General features: G+C 39.6%; 1 protein-coding gene and 1 non-coding gene across 3 annotated transcripts; one reads left to right on the plus strand and one right to left on the minus strand.

The window, feature by feature from the left end:
- Nucleotides 1-8,994: 8,994 nt before the first annotated feature.
- Nucleotides 8,995-14,640, minus strand: LOC141626887 (uncharacterized). Of its 2 annotated transcripts, XM_074440480.1 has the most exons (8): nt 14,383-14,640; nt 13,229-13,606; nt 12,388-12,626; nt 12,064-12,276; nt 11,232-11,324; nt 11,005-11,109; nt 10,491-10,913; nt 8,995-9,296 (listed from the first exon to the last, which is right to left on the minus strand). In XM_074440480.1, the coding sequence occupies exons 2-8, from the start codon at nt 13,563-13,565 to the stop codon at nt 9,288-9,290; spliced, it is 1,419 nt and encodes a 472-aa protein (XP_074296581.1). In that variant the 5' UTR covers nt 13,566-13,606; nt 14,383-14,640; the 3' UTR covers nt 8,995-9,287. The 2 variants fall into 2 exon arrangements, with proteins under 2 accessions (XP_074296581.1, XP_074296582.1); XM_074440481.1 differs by lacking the exon at nt 14,383-14,640 and having other exon boundaries at nt 13,229-13,675.
- A 2,445-nt stretch (nt 14,641-17,085) lies between these two features.
- On the plus strand, nt 17,086-17,192 carry LOC141635227 (small nucleolar RNA R71). The gene has a single exon (XR_012539927.1). It is a non-coding gene; the product is annotated as a small nucleolar RNA R71 (small nucleolar RNA).
- The last annotated feature ends 1,321 nt before the right edge of the window (nt 17,193-18,513 follow it).

Below are 18,513 nucleotides of genomic sequence, written 5' to 3' on the forward strand. Positions count from 1 at the left end.
GTCGTCAGGTATGTTGACGAGCGCGGCAAGTTTTGCCAGGGCATCAGCAAATTGATTTTCCTCTCGTGGCAAGTGGAAGTAGTCGACTTGGTCGAAGAACTCGGCCTCTTGATTGATCTTCGCTCGGTAGGGAGCTAAGCTGTCAGATCGGATTTCCCATGATCCGGATACCTGATTGATGATGAGCGAAGAATCGCCATGGACCCTCAATCTCTTGATGCCATGTGTGATGGCTGCTTGTAGGCCGATGAGACATGCTTCATATTCAGCGGCATTGTTGGTGACGGCGAAGTCTAGCTTGACCGAGATCGGAACATGTTCTCCCTCTGGTGATATTAGAAGGATTCCTACCCCGAAGCCTCTCAGATTAGATGCACCATCAAAGTATAGGTCCCATGCGTCGGAGTCGGCACAAAGGATGTCTTCGTCAGGAAGTGACCATGTGTCGGTCGTTGGATCCTCGTTGACGGGATTTTCTGCTAGGAAATCGGCGACTGCTCTTCCCTTGATAACCTTGAGGGGTACAAACTTGAGATCAAACTCGGACAGCATGAGTGTCCATCTAGACAGCCTTCCGTTTAGTACGGGTTTTTCGAAGATGTATTTAACCGGGTCCATCTTGGAGTAGATGTGGACTGAGTAGCTGAGCATGTTGATACCGTCGTTTTGTATCAAAATTAAATTTATAATTCCAAACTAAAACTATAGCTAGTGATAGTAAGGGTCGAACCACAGAGAGACAAGGTTGATTTTGTTTGCTATTTTTCAGTCTATAAAAGTAACAATTAATTGGGGGGTTTTGAGATTGGTTGACTAAATTGACTAAATGCTAAAATGAAATTTCTCAACAAGATAAAAAGGGGATCGGGAAATTCGGTTCACCATGGCAATGGTCAGGACAATAAGGTAACAGAAATCCTATAATACGGTCTCAGGGGTATAAGCAAGCCTTTCGATCTATGCTTAAATTAACCTTGCGGTCTTCTAATTCCCCGAAATTTCTCAAAGCTTTCACTCAAGAGAAATTCCAATCTAATGATAGTTCTAATTACTAATCTTTCAATCTAGCAAAAAGGCATATCAACAGACGACAAAATCTAAATAGTAGAATTCATGCTAACAAACAATCCTAATTTATGCCATGGTTCACCTCATTCCCAATCAAAACAATTAGCTACGCATGACTAAAACTAAAACAATTTCTAAATTGATAACAAAGAACAAGATTGACATGATTGAATTTAAATAAAAGACAAAGGACAAGAGATGAATTTCTGGAATTAAATTGATAAAACAAGAATTGAAATAACAAGAATTAAAAGAAGAGAGGAATTGCATAAAAACTTACTAATTGAATTCAAGAACAAAGTATCGAAATCGAGGGTTTAAAATCAAAGCTAGATCTAAAAAGCGAGTTCTTCAATAATGAAAAGCATAACCTAAAAGTTGTTGCGTTCTACTGATAAAAAGATACCAAAAATTAATTACAAGTTGGGCTTTTAAAAGTCTAACACGAAGAAAATAATTCTCAGCTCGAAGACTGGTCGATCGACCGGTCAGCATGGTCGATCGACTGGTAAATGCGAAAGTAGCGTCGATGAGCTTGGTGGTCGATCGACTTTACAAAGATAGTCGATCGATGATGGTGCTTTGTGCGAAACACTTCTTTTCTTCAAAAACAGCTCCTCACTCCAATGCACGCATCCCGAGGTGAGTGAGTACGAATCTCCTTCTTCTGGGCTTCCTTGAAGTTGCCTCCGGAGGACGAATTAGGCTTGATTTAGCTTACTTCCATTCATTCCTACAATAAATCATAGAAATTGCAAAGTAAACCATTTCGGGAGAAATAGTAGCCTTAAGCTAACAATTATGCATGGAAATACGTGCCAAAACCACAGATAAAGTGTATAGAATATGCACGTATCAAATCTCCCCAAACCAAACCTTGCTTGTCCCCAAGCAAGCACTATGACCCGTATAAAAACTAGATGGAGAGGAGTATATCTCAGAGCTAACTACAAGTCAATGCCAAACCGTTTAATGCACATTATCAACTACTGCAAAGCTCAAATCAGGTGAACAAACTTATGCATATCATGGAATCAAATCGGGCGTTCGACCTTTCAAGACTTATACGTTCGGACTCTCCCGGGTCACTCTTCTCTCAGCAAAGCAAATGGTAAGATTATATGTAAAAGAGAGGAAAGAAAAATACAGTCTCTCACCTAGACTGCGACCGACAAAACATGTATGCCTGACTAGCATGAATAATGATTCTAGCTACCGTACATACGCATAACCACCGTCAAAGACTTTTACATGCCAAACTATTGCAAGATTTGGATATGTGAGGTTAAGTGAGGAAAAACAAGGGCAAAACAATTATGGAAAAAGTGAAGGTAAGAGCCAAGCTAGTACCTATACAACCATCAGAAACCGTATCCCTTCCTCCAACTCAACATATAAACCATGCCTTTAAGAGACTAGGCATCACAAAATCCCAAGACAAACGCCTCCAATTCATGAAATAAGCATATAAGGCGCGTTCTTATTCAACCAAAACCTTATTATTTTCAAAACTCCTCTTTTTTTTTTTTTTTCTCATTTCTTTTTCTTTTCTTTCATTTTCATTTTTTTTTTTTTCATCTTCTGAACTGGTGGTCGATCGACCAGTGATGGCAGTCGATCGACCACCCTATCACAACCAGAGCTCTCTGCCCAGGTAAGTCCTTTTTTTTCATTTTTTTCTTTCTTTCCAGCTGAAACATTAACATCCCCTTCACTTCTCATCAATACTCACTCCATCAGTACAAAACGAACCAAAACCGCTTCTAATCCGACAAAAATTACTCTACTACTTCCTAGCTTGGCACAATGGTAAGCTAAGTATGGGATGTAGTTGAGGGCAACTGGCAGTTATAGCTTATAGTGGAGTTAATGGGGTAAAATGAGAAAGGGGAGGATGCAAAAGTTCTCAAAACATGCAATACCGACCACAAACCAATGCGTATAGGCAATAAGCAATCAAAACTCATACACGTGCAAAACATGAAATGAAGGGAGTACTACTCTCAATCCTAAATTAACCGGTCATGAATGTCACCAGTTATAGGCTCTATATCTCAGAAAGTGTAAGTAGTTTGCCAAAAGTAATGAGTCAAGTCTAATTACCCGAAATGAATTCCATAACAAAATTTGAGAAATCACTTATAATTCTCGCTAAACAGCTGTGAAAAGGGCATGGAATGGCATATTTGACTAATAGTGCAAAATCATCATTAATAACTCCAATCCGACTCAACTATATGCAAAAGTAAACGTGATATTTTTTGATTTTTTTGAATTTTCAAATTTTTCTTTGTTTATTATCTTTTTTTTTTGAATGAATGAAAAAAAAAAACAAATGCAAACAGAAATGCACTAAACATGTGACTGAAATGCAATAAAAACAAATGCAGATGCAAAACAAAAGGCATATGCAAATACCCTCCCCAAACCAAAACGCACAATGCCCTCATTGTGCTCAAAGAATAAATCACCGGCGAGAAAAATGGGAGAATAAAAGCATAATAAAATAAAAGGAAGCTAATAAAGAAAGGAAGGAACTCACAAAATACGACCTCCCCAAACCAGCCAAAAACGGGGAGGTCACCAGCATCTAATCTCCACCATCGTAATCAGAATCTCTGTCCTCGTCGGACCCCGAGTCGCTCTCCTCCTCCTCCGCCCTCAGCGGCGCGGTGGCTCTCCGGGAAGTGGAGGCACCAGCGATAGTAGTGGGAGGGGGTCTCTGGCGGGCCGAGGGTAGCCGCCACGGGGGAACAAAGTAGGAAGGGTGAGTCCAAGCACCCGTGGGAGCATCCCTCCTCGGGCTAACTCCTCGTAAAGGCGGGTAGAGGGCTAGAGCCGTGTCTAGCCTCGTGTCTTTGGTCAAAGCTCCTGCACAAGTCACCCAACACACGTGACATTGCCCTCTGGTCCATGACCGGAGGGACAACCAAAGGAGTTGGAGGTCGAAAAGTGTCCGGGTAGCCAGTGGGAGCAGGAGTGGAGGAAGAGGGTGCCTGTGAAGTGGAGGCACGAGCTCTCCTCGAAGTGCTAGCGATAGCTGATGATGGCCGTCACCGAGGAAGCCTATAACTAGGCAAGGGCGGCCGAGCTGCCCCCGAACGATGGTAAGGGCGGGGACGGGGAGGGTAGCCGATGCGGGGATGCGGTCACGAGATGAAAGAATCTATCTTCCACCGCATCTTTCTATCGACCCAATAAACAGCCCTCGCGTAAGGAAGGTCCATGAAACGTAGGTCAGGGTCGATGGGGTCCTCCTGTCGAGGGAAAAGTAAAACAAGACGGTTGGCGAGACGCGTCACCAACCCACCACAAGCAATAGTGGTCAAAGTGCCCTCACTTACAGTCTGAAAGTGAGCGGCGGTCAAGTAGGCAATGTTATAAATACGGGCTATCCGACTTTCAACGTTCAGATAGCCCGCCAAGATAGAAAGCTCAATATTATTCACATTATTAGACTCTTTACGGCCAAAAATGGTATTACCCATTAGCCGTAGAAAATAACGAAGAGGGGACAAATGGACGGAAGTGCCCGTCCTTTTAGGCCCGTGAAAGTCACTGATGCAAGACCACATGACTCGATGAACAACAGAGGTATCCGAGGTTCTGCCCTTGAAATAAAGACCCAGAAAACCGGCAAAATCAGCTAATGTCAAAGAGTAGTTGACATTTAAAAGCCGAAAGGAAATGCAAGGGTTAATCTTATTTTCCTTAAAAGCAGCGGAATTAAAAGCATAAGACGAAAAGAATTCAAGGGTCAGAATGTAGTATGTGAACTCAGCCATGTCCACAAGACCCATCATACCTGTCCCATTTAGCAGGGACACAACCGACTCATAACAGCCTAATTTCTCCAAAGTATCTTTATGGAGAAACCGGGTAGCTGTGACTTACATTCTCGAAACAAAAAGAGAAAATTTAGCGCGCTGAGTAGAATTAGCAAAGATAACCTGCGGATATTCAGGTAGACTATCCGTGGTAGCCTCTATCATCAGTGGCGGTCCTCGTGGCCACTTAGGAGCTCCTTGGCTCGATTGTCCCTCGTACATGTGCTCCTTTCCTTTCGTCATCTTTGTTACCTGCAAACAACTCATTAGCAACGAGAATCCCCTAACAAAGTCAATTTACGGAAACCCGAACAAAATCAGAATTTGAAAATCGATTTAGGGTTTCGAAATTTGGGGAAAGACGGCATTATCACCTCCTAGGTGCTAGATCATCTCGAAAATCAAGGGGGAAAGGGTAATACAAGCAATTAAAGCGTAAAAACAACAAGAAATCAACCCTTAAATCAATCATCCCAAATCGATTTTTCCGTCTCAAGGGGACAATGCTCGAAAATTGGGCAAGATACTTCAGTAGAAGTCGAAAATAGAGGATGGAAATGAGATTAGAGCATACCTTTTGACGAGAAATTGCAGGATTAAGCAAGAGAAATCAAGATTGAGAGGGGATTGCAGATGAAATCGCGGAAAAGGGGAAAGGCTAGAGTTTGCTTAGGATTTTTGATGTTATGAATATGAAAGAATGAATGAGAAAAGAAAGAAAACTCCCTTATTAAAATGCAATCTGGACTCGCGCTGTGGTCGATCGACCACCTGACCCGGTCGATCGATCAGTCTTCACTTGCAGCAGCTTCTGGACTTTTCTCATCAGTCGATCGACTATGTTTCCCCGTCGATCGACTAAGCTCCGTATACAGTAGCCTCTGACCTGTTCTTTTTCAGTCGATCGACCACATTGCCCAGTCGATCGACTGAAAACACTGACAATTTAGCTTAAATTCGTCAAAAATTGTTTGCCAACTTAAATCGCCTTTTCCTCTGAGTTTACGCACTTTGCATAAAATATATTCCTGCAAAAATTATCAAAAGCGTACATTTCTTTTTGTTTTCAACCCAAGAAAGTGCTAAATAAAAAAAAAAAAAAAAAAAAAAAAAAAAAAAAACTCAAAATGCAAATTAAATGAAATAACAAAATAAAATTCCTAAATTACAAATAATTACAACCTGGGTTGCCTCCCAGTTAGCGCTGGTTTAAGAGGTCCCGCACGACTTTTTTACCTCACTCTGCATCATCCGATAACGGGTCGAAGTACAATACCTCGACTTTCCCAACATATCCATCTGATCCATGATAATGCTTCACATATTGGCCATTAACCTTGAACCTTTCTCCAGCAGAGGTCTCCAATTCAACTGATCCGAACTTTGTGATCGCTTTGGACCGTGTAAGGGCAGTCCTGGATTTCAGCTTACCAGGAAATAAACTGATACGAGCGTTAAAAAGAAGTACCTTATCGCCAATATGGAACTCGCGCTTGATGATTCTCTTGTCGTGTCAGCGCTTTGTTTTCTCCTTGTAGATCCTTGCATTGTCATAGGCCAGCAGCCTAAATTCCTCTAGCTCATTCAGCTGTGTCATGCGTTTCTCACGAGAGAGAATAGGATCCAAATTCAAATCACAAATAGCACACCAAGACTTACGCTCTAACTCAACAGGTAAATGACATGTCTTACCATAAATCAATCGGTATGGTGACATCCCGATTGGCGTCTTAAACGCAGTTCTATAAGCCCACAAGACATCATCTAACTTAAGACTCCAATCTTTCCGTGATTTAGAAACAACTTTAGCTAAGACTTATTTTAATTCTCTGTTAGAAACCTCAACCTGACCACTAGTTTGGGGATGATACCCCAAACCTCTATGATGTTGGACACCGAATTTAGTCAATAAAGCACTAAGTTGTTTCTCTTTAAAATGCATTCCCCCATCGCTAATGACAACCCGTGGGACACCAAAACAAGGGAAAATAATCTTTTTAAACAGTTTAATCACGGCCTTTGCATCGCAATGGGGAGTAGCAATAGCTTCCACCCATTTGGATACATAATCTACAGCTACGAGGATATATTTATTACCTTGACTGCTCGGAAAAGGTCCTTGATAATCAATGCCCCAGACATCGAAAATCTCAACCTCAAGAATGCCTACCTGTGGCATCTCATGTATCTTGAAATATTCCCGATCTTTGACAAGCATCGCACTCAAAGAACAAAATTGCGACAATCTGCATGCAAAGTTGGCCAATAGAAACCAGATTGGAGTACCTTAGCTACAGTCCTGGATGGACCGTGATGACCACCATAAGCAGAAGAGTGGCAAGCCTCTAGGATATTCTTCACCAACCATTGAGGTACGCATCTCCGGATGAGACCGTCTGCGCATTCCTTGAAAACATAAGGATCATCCCAAAAATATTGTCTAGCATCATAAGCAAACCGCTTCTTCTGTTGCCATGAAAGCTCGGGTGGTATCCTACCTGTCACAGCAAAGTTAGCAAAATCAGCAAACCACGGAGGTGGATAAGACCCTGAAGTAGTAATAGCTAACAGACTCTCATCAGGAAAAGAATCATGAATAGGTAACGAATCCTCCCTTTCTGTCAGCTGCAGACGAGATAGGTGGTCAGCCACCACATTCTCATCTCCTTTCTTGTCTTTGATCTCCAAATCAAACTCCTGCAAAAGGATTATCCACCTCAAAAGCCTCGGCTTCGCATCTTTCTTAATAAAGAGAGTCTTCAACGCTGCATGGTAAGTATAAACAATAACCTTAGAACCTAACAAATAAGACCGAAATTTGTCTAAGGCAAAAACTACAGCTAGAAACTCCTTCTCAGTGGTAAAATAATTAATTTGAGCCTCATCCAGAGTTCGGCTCTCATAATATATGGCATTCAGAGCTTTATTCTTCCGCTGTCCCAAAACTGCACCGACCGCATAATCGTTGGCATCACACATGATCTCAAATGGGAGGTCCCAATCAAAGCGGGTGAATGATTGGCGCGAGAAACTAGGGCCTCCTTTAACTTTGTTAAAAGCGGTAAGGCACTCATCAGTAAATTCAAAGACAGCATCCTTAAGGAGCAAATGTGTAAGTGGTTTAGCAATTTTTGAAAAATCCTTAATGAAACGCCGGTAAAAACCAGCGTGACCAAGGAAACTCCTCACTCCTTTAACATTCACGGGAGGGGGTAATTGCTCAATCACCTGCACCTTTGCCTTATCAACATGTATACCTTTATCAGAAATCAAATGCCCTAACACAACTCCCTCATTGACCATAAACTGACACTTTTCCCAGTTTAGAACAAGATTAACATCTATACAACGCTGCATGACTTTATCAAGATTAGCTAAACAACGATCAAAGTCACTACCATAAACTGAGAAATCATCCATGAATACTTCCATAATATTCTCTATATAATCAGAAAAAATCCCCATCATGCACCTGCGAAAGGTAGCAGGGCGTTACACAATCCGAAAGGCATTCTACGGTATGCAAAAACACCCTGTGGACAGGTAAAAGTGGTCTTACTCGATCGTCAGGATGAATAGGGGATCCGAAAGAACCACGAATATCCGTCTAGAAAAGAAAAATTTGTTAGAAGCAAGTCTTTCAGTCATTTGGTCAACAAAGGGAGGGGGAAGTGATCTTTCTTGGTAGCGGCATTCAACTGTCTATAATCAATGCACATCCGCCACCCTGTCACTACCACTACAACAAATCCCGCCACTTTTCGACGCTTTTTAAGGATATTAGCGACGTTTAAAAGCGTCGCCAAATTATATCTCGACGCTTTGCTAAAGCGTCATCATTTTCAGCGTCAGGAATTTTCGACGCTTTTTTCTGTCAACCCTTGCGTCGCCTTAAGGTGTCACGATTAGCGACGCTTTTTAGTGTCGAGCTCTTCTACACCTTTTTGCGTCGATAATTAAGAAACATTTCGACGCTTTTTTCGTCTCTAATGATTTTCAGTGCTATTATTTTTGCTTGTCACTACCAGACGCGAAGGTGTCCGCTGCTATTGTTTTGCTTGTCATCAGCACTAGACGATGAAATCATAAGAAATTTATAGAGAACAATAATTTGTCCATAATATATTCAAAACAATAATATTGAATAACATAAAATTGCATGATCAAATTAAATTGTTACATTATCCCTTCGTTTGAAGTATCGTAATTAATTCATCCAAACTACAATAGAAAAAAAATATCGCTACTAATGTCCACGTAAAAAAAAGTTCCCAAAAAGATTAAATCCTAGCCAAAAGGTGCGACCATCTTGATCTGCTCTAAAAGTGAATTCGAAAATTGCTCCTTTCATCTAGATGCATGGCCAAAAGTAGAGCATCTACCTTATATTCCCTACGTACCCTGAAATCAGAAAACAATACATCAATAATTAAAAATACACTATCATCCTTCTTAAACACCCAATGTTACTTCTCATTGTTACAGTCTAATTCAAAGTGCGTTTTTCGGACAAAATTAAAACTCCATGAACGGAAAGATTGTTCAAGCAAGAGTTATTCTAACAAAACATGCATGATGAATAATATCACGTATTGATGAGTTATTCATAATTCACAACTCTTAGTGCACTATTAGTACTCACTAGCTAAAATCATTTAACTGACAGGAAATACCATAAACCAGCCAATAACCCGACTTTTACGGTTGACTCGGAGCGTGTACAAATTATTCATAATAACATTGTCCACCAGCTATGTTTGCTATCAGTGTTAAAATGCAAAAGATCAATCATACGATCAGAAGTGGAACAACTAGCCTGATAACATTGCCCTGTCATACCAATTAACAACTCCTCAAACAATACTAAAGATTTAAGTTATTCATTACCACCACATTTCAAGATGCAGAAATCATTGTTTGAATTAACATTACCAAATATTAACTAAAACATGAGGTGGAACATGGATATCTAAATTTTAGTACTACTACGTGCTCCATCCGTCTTCATTCCATTACCCCTTACATAATTACTCATAACACCTCACAATCTCTCATATTATGATGCACACCATGGTTATTACTCTTTACCGTCATGCCACCACTTACCTATTTAACTATATTATGTTTAGCAATTAATTACATCAAAACATTCCCATTATTAACAAGAAGCAACGACATCCATGGACGCAAGAAGATAATAAAAGCCTCGTGCTACTGTTCCCAGCTCAGCCGAACTCCACAATAGTCACATACTACCCGTGTCTAACCTACCCAGTAAAGCCTATTTTCTTTACCTGGTCGGGTCATGACGCACCAAGAAGTACATTTCCCCGTCAACCGTAGACAATCCGTTTCTCATACCACCATGCACTATAAATAACTATACATTTAATGGTTCAGCACATGTTCTACATAGCGGAAGCCTACGACATATACTTCAACGGCTCCACTTAAATTAACTTACCATTTCCTCGCGAGCAGAATCTACGGTATTATTTTTACACTCCTAATCGTAGAAACAAGAGAGCATCCACACAAGTAATATGAATGAATTCCAACATACGAAGCATCTTATTAAAGAGAATATAAAAATACCTGGGAGTTTAAGGTTGATTTTGCAAGTTGAGCTATCTCGGGCGACGGCATTCCAGAACTCATACCTTCTAAGATTTTAGACAAGATGATAATGGTCTCATTCAACTTGGTTTGTAGCTCTTTTTTTTCCTTAGTTAAATTTACAATAGCTTTTTCCATATTTTGCATCTTTTCCCTATTTTGTATCTTTTCCATATTCTGCAAAGCTAAAGAACTACTATCTCCCAATTTAAAAGCCTCTTTCCTTAAGATACCGTGGACCCCAAATACATCACTTCCTTTCACACCAAACCCATAGCCTAAAGGGCGTTTAGGAATATCTTCTACATACATTAGTTTGCTGAATGCTTCATTTTGAATTTGTACTTTGGGCTTGGTAGGATTAGTCGCAAGTTCAGATTGAATATAAGTATCAGCATCCAACTGTACACATAAAAAAATCTCAGAAAATCATATTATGTGTTAATTTACAATTAAATTTAGAGTACATCAAACTTCTTTTATAAATGTGTACCACAAATTCTTCCGTTACTGTATCTTTTACATAGGAGCCATCTTTCCTCTTATGAGTTTGCTTGAAAACCTCCAATTCAGTTGGTTCTCTTTTGTTCTTTTCTTCCTGTTAGTCATCATCACATAATTACTTAGCTTCTACCTAATTAAGCTTGTATTTAATTCTAATCCATTAAGAGTAAATGTAAAGATTGTAGTATAATCATCGATAAAAGATAGAATTTTTACAAAGTCCGCCCGTATGTTTGCATAGCTTCTTGACCCAGTGGTGTGAGCATGATTTTGCGATGCATGTGCCTCTTTTCCATATTCAGCAAGTTTCTGCATTAAATAAAATAAAACAGACCGGATGCATGAAACGAGTAAACATATCTTGTTCGGTAATGGCTAGAGATAGATCTGAGAAAAAAGCCAACGAGCATATTCTAGTTTAGATCAACCAGAGCCAGGGCTGGAGGATCGTTGTTACCAGGGTAAACAATAGTCAAAATTAGTTAATGTGGAGTTAGTGGATGGTAATGGAAGGGAGTACGGCAGGAAAAGAAGACGATAATTACCACAAACACCATCACTGTTACATTCAATATATAAGCATGTTGACATATCGTAAATGAACTATAGAAAAAGATAAGAGGCGCCTACTTAACTAGTAAGCATAGTTCCAAAAATATAAATGCAAATAGATGATCAAATCACATGGCTATAAATACCGAAGTGTGGGATGGGTAAAACCTGGTAACAACGATCCTCAAGCAGATGAATGGAATGGTGCCTGGGGAATCAGGCTACTAGTCACTTGTATGAGGTTTTCTGTCTTGAGGGATCTTGTATAGCTTAATTAAAATAGAAGTAGTCATTGTGAGTAGATGCACTCTATGTCAAAGGCTGGAGAAACTGGCCAGTAGTTGTGGGTAAAGTGATTTTGTTGGTACTAAGCGGTACATCTTTTCTTTGAATGCACTTTTGCACGGTGTGTTAAGAAAACATATTGAAAGTGGCAATGGCATAATGAAAATTAGTGAATATAATGAAAGCAACTATTTAATATTTGGACAAATACCTTTCCCTTGTCAGAATACCAATAATTCACTAAATGAATCCAACTATCAAGAGGGATTCCATCTGGTGCAGATTGATAAATTTCTTCTTTAGTTTTTGTCGTGGGTTTAAAAAAATACTTCTTCAAGTCATGTCTATATTGTCTCACACTCTTCCCTATACGCTTCAGAATACCTTTGTCATAGCCATCGCCCTCGGGAAGAACAAAATGCTCCTGAAAAAAGAAAAAAAAACTGCTAATCTAAACAATAAATCATCACTTGATTAAACTATCACAATTGTCTAAATTAGTTTCAAAAATGCATTCAAGTTATCAACACCATACCCGAATACACTTAACGATATCAATTTTGAACTTCTCAGGCACATGGTGCCAATTTGGATCTCTAATTGGACAAAATCTTTCCTTCCGAGCCATATCACCAATGAATCTAACAAGGATGTGTCCTCCCTTCTTGAGGGGTTGATGAAATTCATTAAAAGTGACACAATACCTCACTTTAGCACACCATACATCATGCGGTTGAATTATATCGTTGACCTTTTTTATATTTCCTTCTCCATCTGCCAAAACACATGTAGTTAAATGAATAATAAAAAAAAAACAAGCTTCTTTTACTTTGTGCTGAATCATAAAATCAAAAGATACAAAAACAAAGAAATGAAGGCGCGGCTTAGCTCAAACCTGGTTTGATACATGGTTTGATACAGAAAACTCCACTGTAATTGAACGACACACAAAAACCGTACAATTGATAATCTCTTCCTAAAATAGCCGCGTCCAAAATTTAAACTGTTATCATAGGTTAAAGATGATGTGGCGTTTAAAGAAGGCGTTTGATGATGTTTAAGATGAAGATGAAGGAAGTATTGAACTGGGTTAATGAGCTATAAAAAAATTAAATTGAAAAAGGCAAGTAAGATGAAGATGGTGTTGAAAAGTCAGTCAAGTTAATTTTAAATTAAGTAGGGAAGGAATAGAGTTTAAGGTAGAGGATGAAGACGAAGGAAGTAAGTGACAATGATGGAAAAAATAATAAATTGAAAAGGGCAATGACCTATTAATCAGGTATCAGGTTAGTAGGTTACCCAGTTTATTTTGAGAAGATGGTACCTAAAGTACGGTATCAAGTCATAAAAAATATCAAACATAATAGAAAACTTACCCATACTTAGAACCTCCTCACTTTCGTCAAATTCTACATTATCAGGCCAATCGGGTACCACACTACGACGTTTCGGTTTGAAAGTTTTTAAACCAGTTTGATTAGCATCTTGCTGATTCAAAACTTCTTCTTCACGCTCCACCGATGACTCAACAGTATTAGACCCATTATTAGTTCTGCCAACAAGTTCAGATGGTAGCGGATGCCGAGCGGGTTGAGAAAGTGACAATGCAGGCTTTACACTACTAGTGGATTTCAGTGTCAAAACCCGGGACGAGTTAGTAGGAGGATTTTTCCACACGACATCAGATGGTCCTTCTTGTGCTTGTTCCCCCATTTTTTTAGATGCATCGGGCTGTTTGGCAAAAACTTGAGGGGCTTTTCCATTAGCAGATTCATGCAAATTGGTAACAAAACCAATTTCACCTCCTCTAAAATAAATGATTTCTTATTGACAAAGGCGCAAACTGATAAAATACTAACCAACCCTATAATAAAGACTAACCTTATGCACTTTGAATGCTACAATTCATAAGGCTCTCAACAGAAGAGAAAAATACTCAAACATTCAACAATAAAGCTCCATGAAAAAGTAAGTAATTTTTCATATCTGATGAATATGGGTATTTGGGTGAAGTAGTAAACGTCAACTAGGGCTTCTCTATGGTACTCGAAGAATATAATATCGTAATCTGATTTTCAATTATAAACCCGACTAACCGTGTTCGATATCATCGTTCTTAATATGAAACAACGATGAAAAGTACACAAAGAAAACAAGGATAAGGGAATACTCTCATAAATCCATATTTCCCCACCATTTTTTCCACTCGCACGTCCAAGTGCAAACTTCCCAAATTGTAAGATAACCCTACTAATAAACACTAGTAACTTTGGAGAATTCCTCCATGAAAGAAATTTTCATAAGCCCAAACTAAAACCTGTTCACAAAATATGTTACTAGGCAGGGGACAGTTTGCTACTTTGCTTATCAAAAATCCCCTAAATTAGTAGGCATCTCATATTCCAAAGAATACAAATTGATAAACCCCGTAATATATGATAACCTGACAACAAGGATGAGCAATACACAAAGACCTGCGATGACGATAAAACAACAATTGAAAGCAATAATAAATTGATTCATTACGTACCTATTCGGTGATGACGATGATCATCAATGAGAATCCGATCGATCGATTAGCAATTGCGAGATATGAAGAATATACGACAACCGAATAGTAACTGAATTTGATTAATTAATTGATTACAAAAATTGGGGGAGAATAGTAGGTCTGCAATTGAATTAGGGTTTGAAATGAATTTTTTGGGGGAAAAATTGAGGAGATGAATTAGGATTTAGGCGGTTTTGGGGAAAAATAATTGTAGGGTAATAAGGTGAATGGCGGTATACGAGCTAAGAAGCAAGCGCGAGAATGAAATATTCTTGCTGAGTTTGCGTTTTTTTTAATTAAAAATTATTATTAAATTACTAAAATGATTTATGAGGAGGGAAATGGGTCGACGCCTTTAAAAGTGTCGACCATGAAGCGTCGGGAATGTAAGGGATTTGTTGTAGTGTACTCGAGTTGGTATTAATTCGTTTTTATCATTTTTAACCACGGTAGTCCCTCCTTTCTTCGGGACTACCTGAACTGGGCTAACCCACTTGGAGTTGCCAATCGTATAAATAATACCGCATCGAGTAGTTTCATCACCTCGGCCATAACAACTTCCTCGCATCTTCGGGTTCAACTTGCGTTGACCCATGCGTAAGGCTTGTGGCCTTCCCCAGCTCTATCATGTGCATACAAACATCGTGGCGATGCCCTTAATGTCATCCAAAGAGTAACCCAAAGCCTTCCTGTTTTTTTTAAGCACACACATCAAAGCAGACAGCTGGTCATCATTAAGCTTAGAGCTAACAATAGTTGGGTACTGCTCCGTATCATCTAGAAAAACATACTTAAGATTAGGAGGAAGTGGCTTACGCTCCGGCACCTTTACCTCTACAGCATAGACAGAATCAGCTTCAATGGTGTAGCAAGTGTTGACCAAGTTCTCGTTGGCCAAGCTCAAGAGCACCTCATCTTCTTCCTCATTGAGCTCGTAGCTCTCCATTGAGGCTACCAAAGCATCTGGCTCCTCAGCATTCTCCACTGTATTACCTGCACACTCACCTAAACGGGTTAGATCAGCTAAGGGATCCTTGGCTAAGGATTCCCTCCAATTACAAGTAACAGCCCTGTCAACAATATCAATGGAATAACACGTATCCTCATCAGCAGGTTCAGTCGCCTTGTGAGCAAGACTGAACTCAATGGTGTCATCCCCTACCTCTAAGGTGATGGTTCCACGTTTGACATCTATTACAGTCCCAGCTGTATGTAAAAATGGTCTGCCTAAAATAATAGATATCTGACTGTCCTCTGCAATGTCCAAAACAACGAAATCGACAGGAATAAAAAACTTACCCACTCGAACGGGTACATCCTCTAGAACACCTATAGGTCTCTGAGTCGATCTATTTGCCATTTGAACGGTAATATCGGTCACCTTAAGTCTACCAATATTTAACCTTTCAAAAGCAGAATAGGGCATGACACTGACACTGGCGCCTAAGTCACAAAGGGCCTTTCCAATTACGTGGTTACCTATAGTGCAAGGAATTGAAAAACTACCCGGGTCCTTTAATTTAGGTGGCACATTAATTTGCGAAAGAGCATTACACTCTTCCACAAAAGCAACATTACCATCATCACGAAAATTTCTCTTACGATTTAAAATATCTTTCATGAATTTAGCGTAAGAGGGTACCTGGGTAATTAGATCAGTGAAAGGAACCGTTACCTCGAGATTCTGGACCATCTCCAGAAACTTACCAAACTTATGCTCCAGCTTAGTAGCCTTCAAACGCTCCGGATACGGGACTGCAACACTGGCCGTAGGATCAGTAACCTTCGGCTTCCGTAAGTTTAAAACCCCCGTCAAATCATCAATGAGTGAAGAATCATGCAAACTAGTTGACGGATTTGCATCCTGCTCTGGAGTTCCAGTCGATCGACTGATATGAGTGGTCAATCGACCAACTTGGCTGGGCGTGAACAGTTCCTGTTCAGAATTGATTTCGTCAGGTGATCCAGTCGATCGACTGACAATGTTGGTCGATCGACTGACTGTGCTAGGTGTGAATAGTTTTTGATCAGAAACTATTTTATCTGACGCTTCGGTCGATCGACTGACAATGTTGGTCGATCGACGGAAAAATCGGCAATTGTGCTCGTTTTGCACCAGAATTTAAACGAGCTTCTTCATCATTTCCCGAGTCTTCCGTTGGCTTGTCGGGACTTTCATAAGAGAGGCCACTTCTGAGATTAATGGCATTAATGGTTTCAATCGGCCCTTCACATTTGCTTGAAGAATTAGCAACTTGCTTAGCCTCTATATTCTCCAATTGCTTCACAAAATTCCTTGAGGACTCAATCCCGGCTGCTTCCATATTCGCCACTTGAACCAAAAGGAGTTGGACCATTTCTCTCAACTTCTCGGTCTCATCTGAGTTTTGAACAGGTATTTCAAATTTCTCCTTGGAAGCTTCAGAGATCTCGAGCTTCTCGAGACGGGCAGTAATAGAAGTTATAAGTGTCACAACGGCACTCATTTCATCACTTTGCTTTTGTGAGTTTCCACGTGAACTTCCAAACTCAGCTCTATGGACTGCCATCTCCTCAATAGTGTTCCAACATTTACTTTGACCGGTATTGTTTTGGAACCTACCATTAGCAGCTGCATCCAGGATGACCTTGTAATCATCATATAGAGCATTATAAAATAGGTTGCAAAGATACCATTGCTGGAAACCATGGTGAGGGATAGCTCGGACCAAACTTTTGAAACGTCCCCATGCTTCACAAAAACCTTCATCAGCTCCTTGCTGGAAACTTGTGATTTTACTTCTCAAGGCGTCAGTCTTTGAAAGTGGGAAGTACTTCTTGTAGAAGGCAAATGCTAGAGATGTCCAGTCAGTGACTCCAGTTGCTACCCTATTAAGGTAGCGGTACCAATCTCGCGCCGAATCCTTCAAGGAGTATAAGAACATCAACCCCTTTACTTCATCCTGAGTCACCCCAGCTGGTATAGGTATGGAATAGCAGTAGTCTGTGAAAATCTCCATATGCTTCAAGGGGTCCTCATCTGGTAGACCAGCAAACTGATTTCGCTCCATTAAATCGATATAAGAGGAACGAAATTCGAAGTTACCCATAGTAGGGGTAGGTAACTGATGCCCCTTTGGAAGATGGTGTTCCTTTGGCTGTAGATTATCATATATTGTAGCCATAATTGCCAAAATGAGAGTACTCAAGTCTTCCTCTCAAAAACCTGTCATCTAACTGTGCAAAAGCAAAACTAGAAGCAAAGGTAAGCAACGGTCTCAAGGAACAAAAGTTCCTTGAGACAAGAAAAATAAACTAAAATAAAGCAAACAGAATTACACCGTCTCCCGACAACGGCGCCTCAAAATTTGATACCGTCGTTTTGTATCAAAATTAAATTTATAATTCCAAACTAAAACTATAGCTAGTGATAGTAAGGGTCGAACCACAGAGAGACAAGGTTGATTTTGTTTGCTATTTTTCAGTCTATAAAAGTAACAATTAATTGGGGGGTTTTGAGATTGGTTGACTAAATTGACTAAATGCTAAAATGAAATTTCTCAACAAGATAAAAAGGGGATCGGGAAATTCGGTTCACCATGGCAATGGTCAGGACAATGAGGTAACAGAAATCCTATAATACGGTCTCAGGGGTATAAGCAAGCCTTTCGATCTATGCTCAAATTAACCTTGCGGTCTTCTAATTCCCCGAAATTTCTCAAAGCTTTCACTCAAGAGAAATTCCAATCTAATGATAGTTCTAATTACTAATCTTTCAATCTAGCAAAAAGGCATATCAACAGACGACAAAATCTAAATAGTAGAATTCATGCTAACAAACAATCCTAATTTATGCCATGGTTCACCTCATTCCCAATCAAAATAATTAGCTACGCATGACTAAAACTAAAACAATTTCTAAATTGATAACAAAGAATAAGATTGACATGATTGAATTTAAATAAAAGATAAAGGACAAGAGATGAATTTCTGGAATTAAATTGATAAAACAAGAATTGAAATAACAAGAATTAAAAGAAGAGAGGAATTGCATAAAAACTTACTAATTGAATTCAAGAACAAAGTATCGAAATCGAGGGTTTCCGTCTGCAAAGCTAGATCTAAAAACTG

This window comes from Silene latifolia, chromosome Y, assembly GCF_048544455.1.
Source record: "Silene latifolia isolate original U9 population chromosome Y, ASM4854445v1, whole genome shotgun sequence".
NCBI classification, from domain to species: Eukaryota; Viridiplantae; Streptophyta; class Magnoliopsida; order Caryophyllales; family Caryophyllaceae; genus Silene; species Silene latifolia.

Bases quoted from the DNA above. Each gene is read 5' to 3' on its own strand.
- LOC141626887 (XM_074440480.1), bottom strand. From the start codon at position 13,565: ATGGGGGAACAAGCACAAGAAGGACCATCTGATGTCGTGTGGAAAAAT. The intron at 12,277-12,387 runs GTATGGTGTTGA...TTCTTTTTTCAG, and splicing joins ATATCGTTAAGTGTATTCGG to GAGCATTTTGTTCTTCCCGA. The intron at 10,914-11,004 runs GTACACATTTAT...TTATGTGTACAG, and splicing joins CAGTAACGGAAGAATTTGTG to TTGGATGCTGATACTTATAT.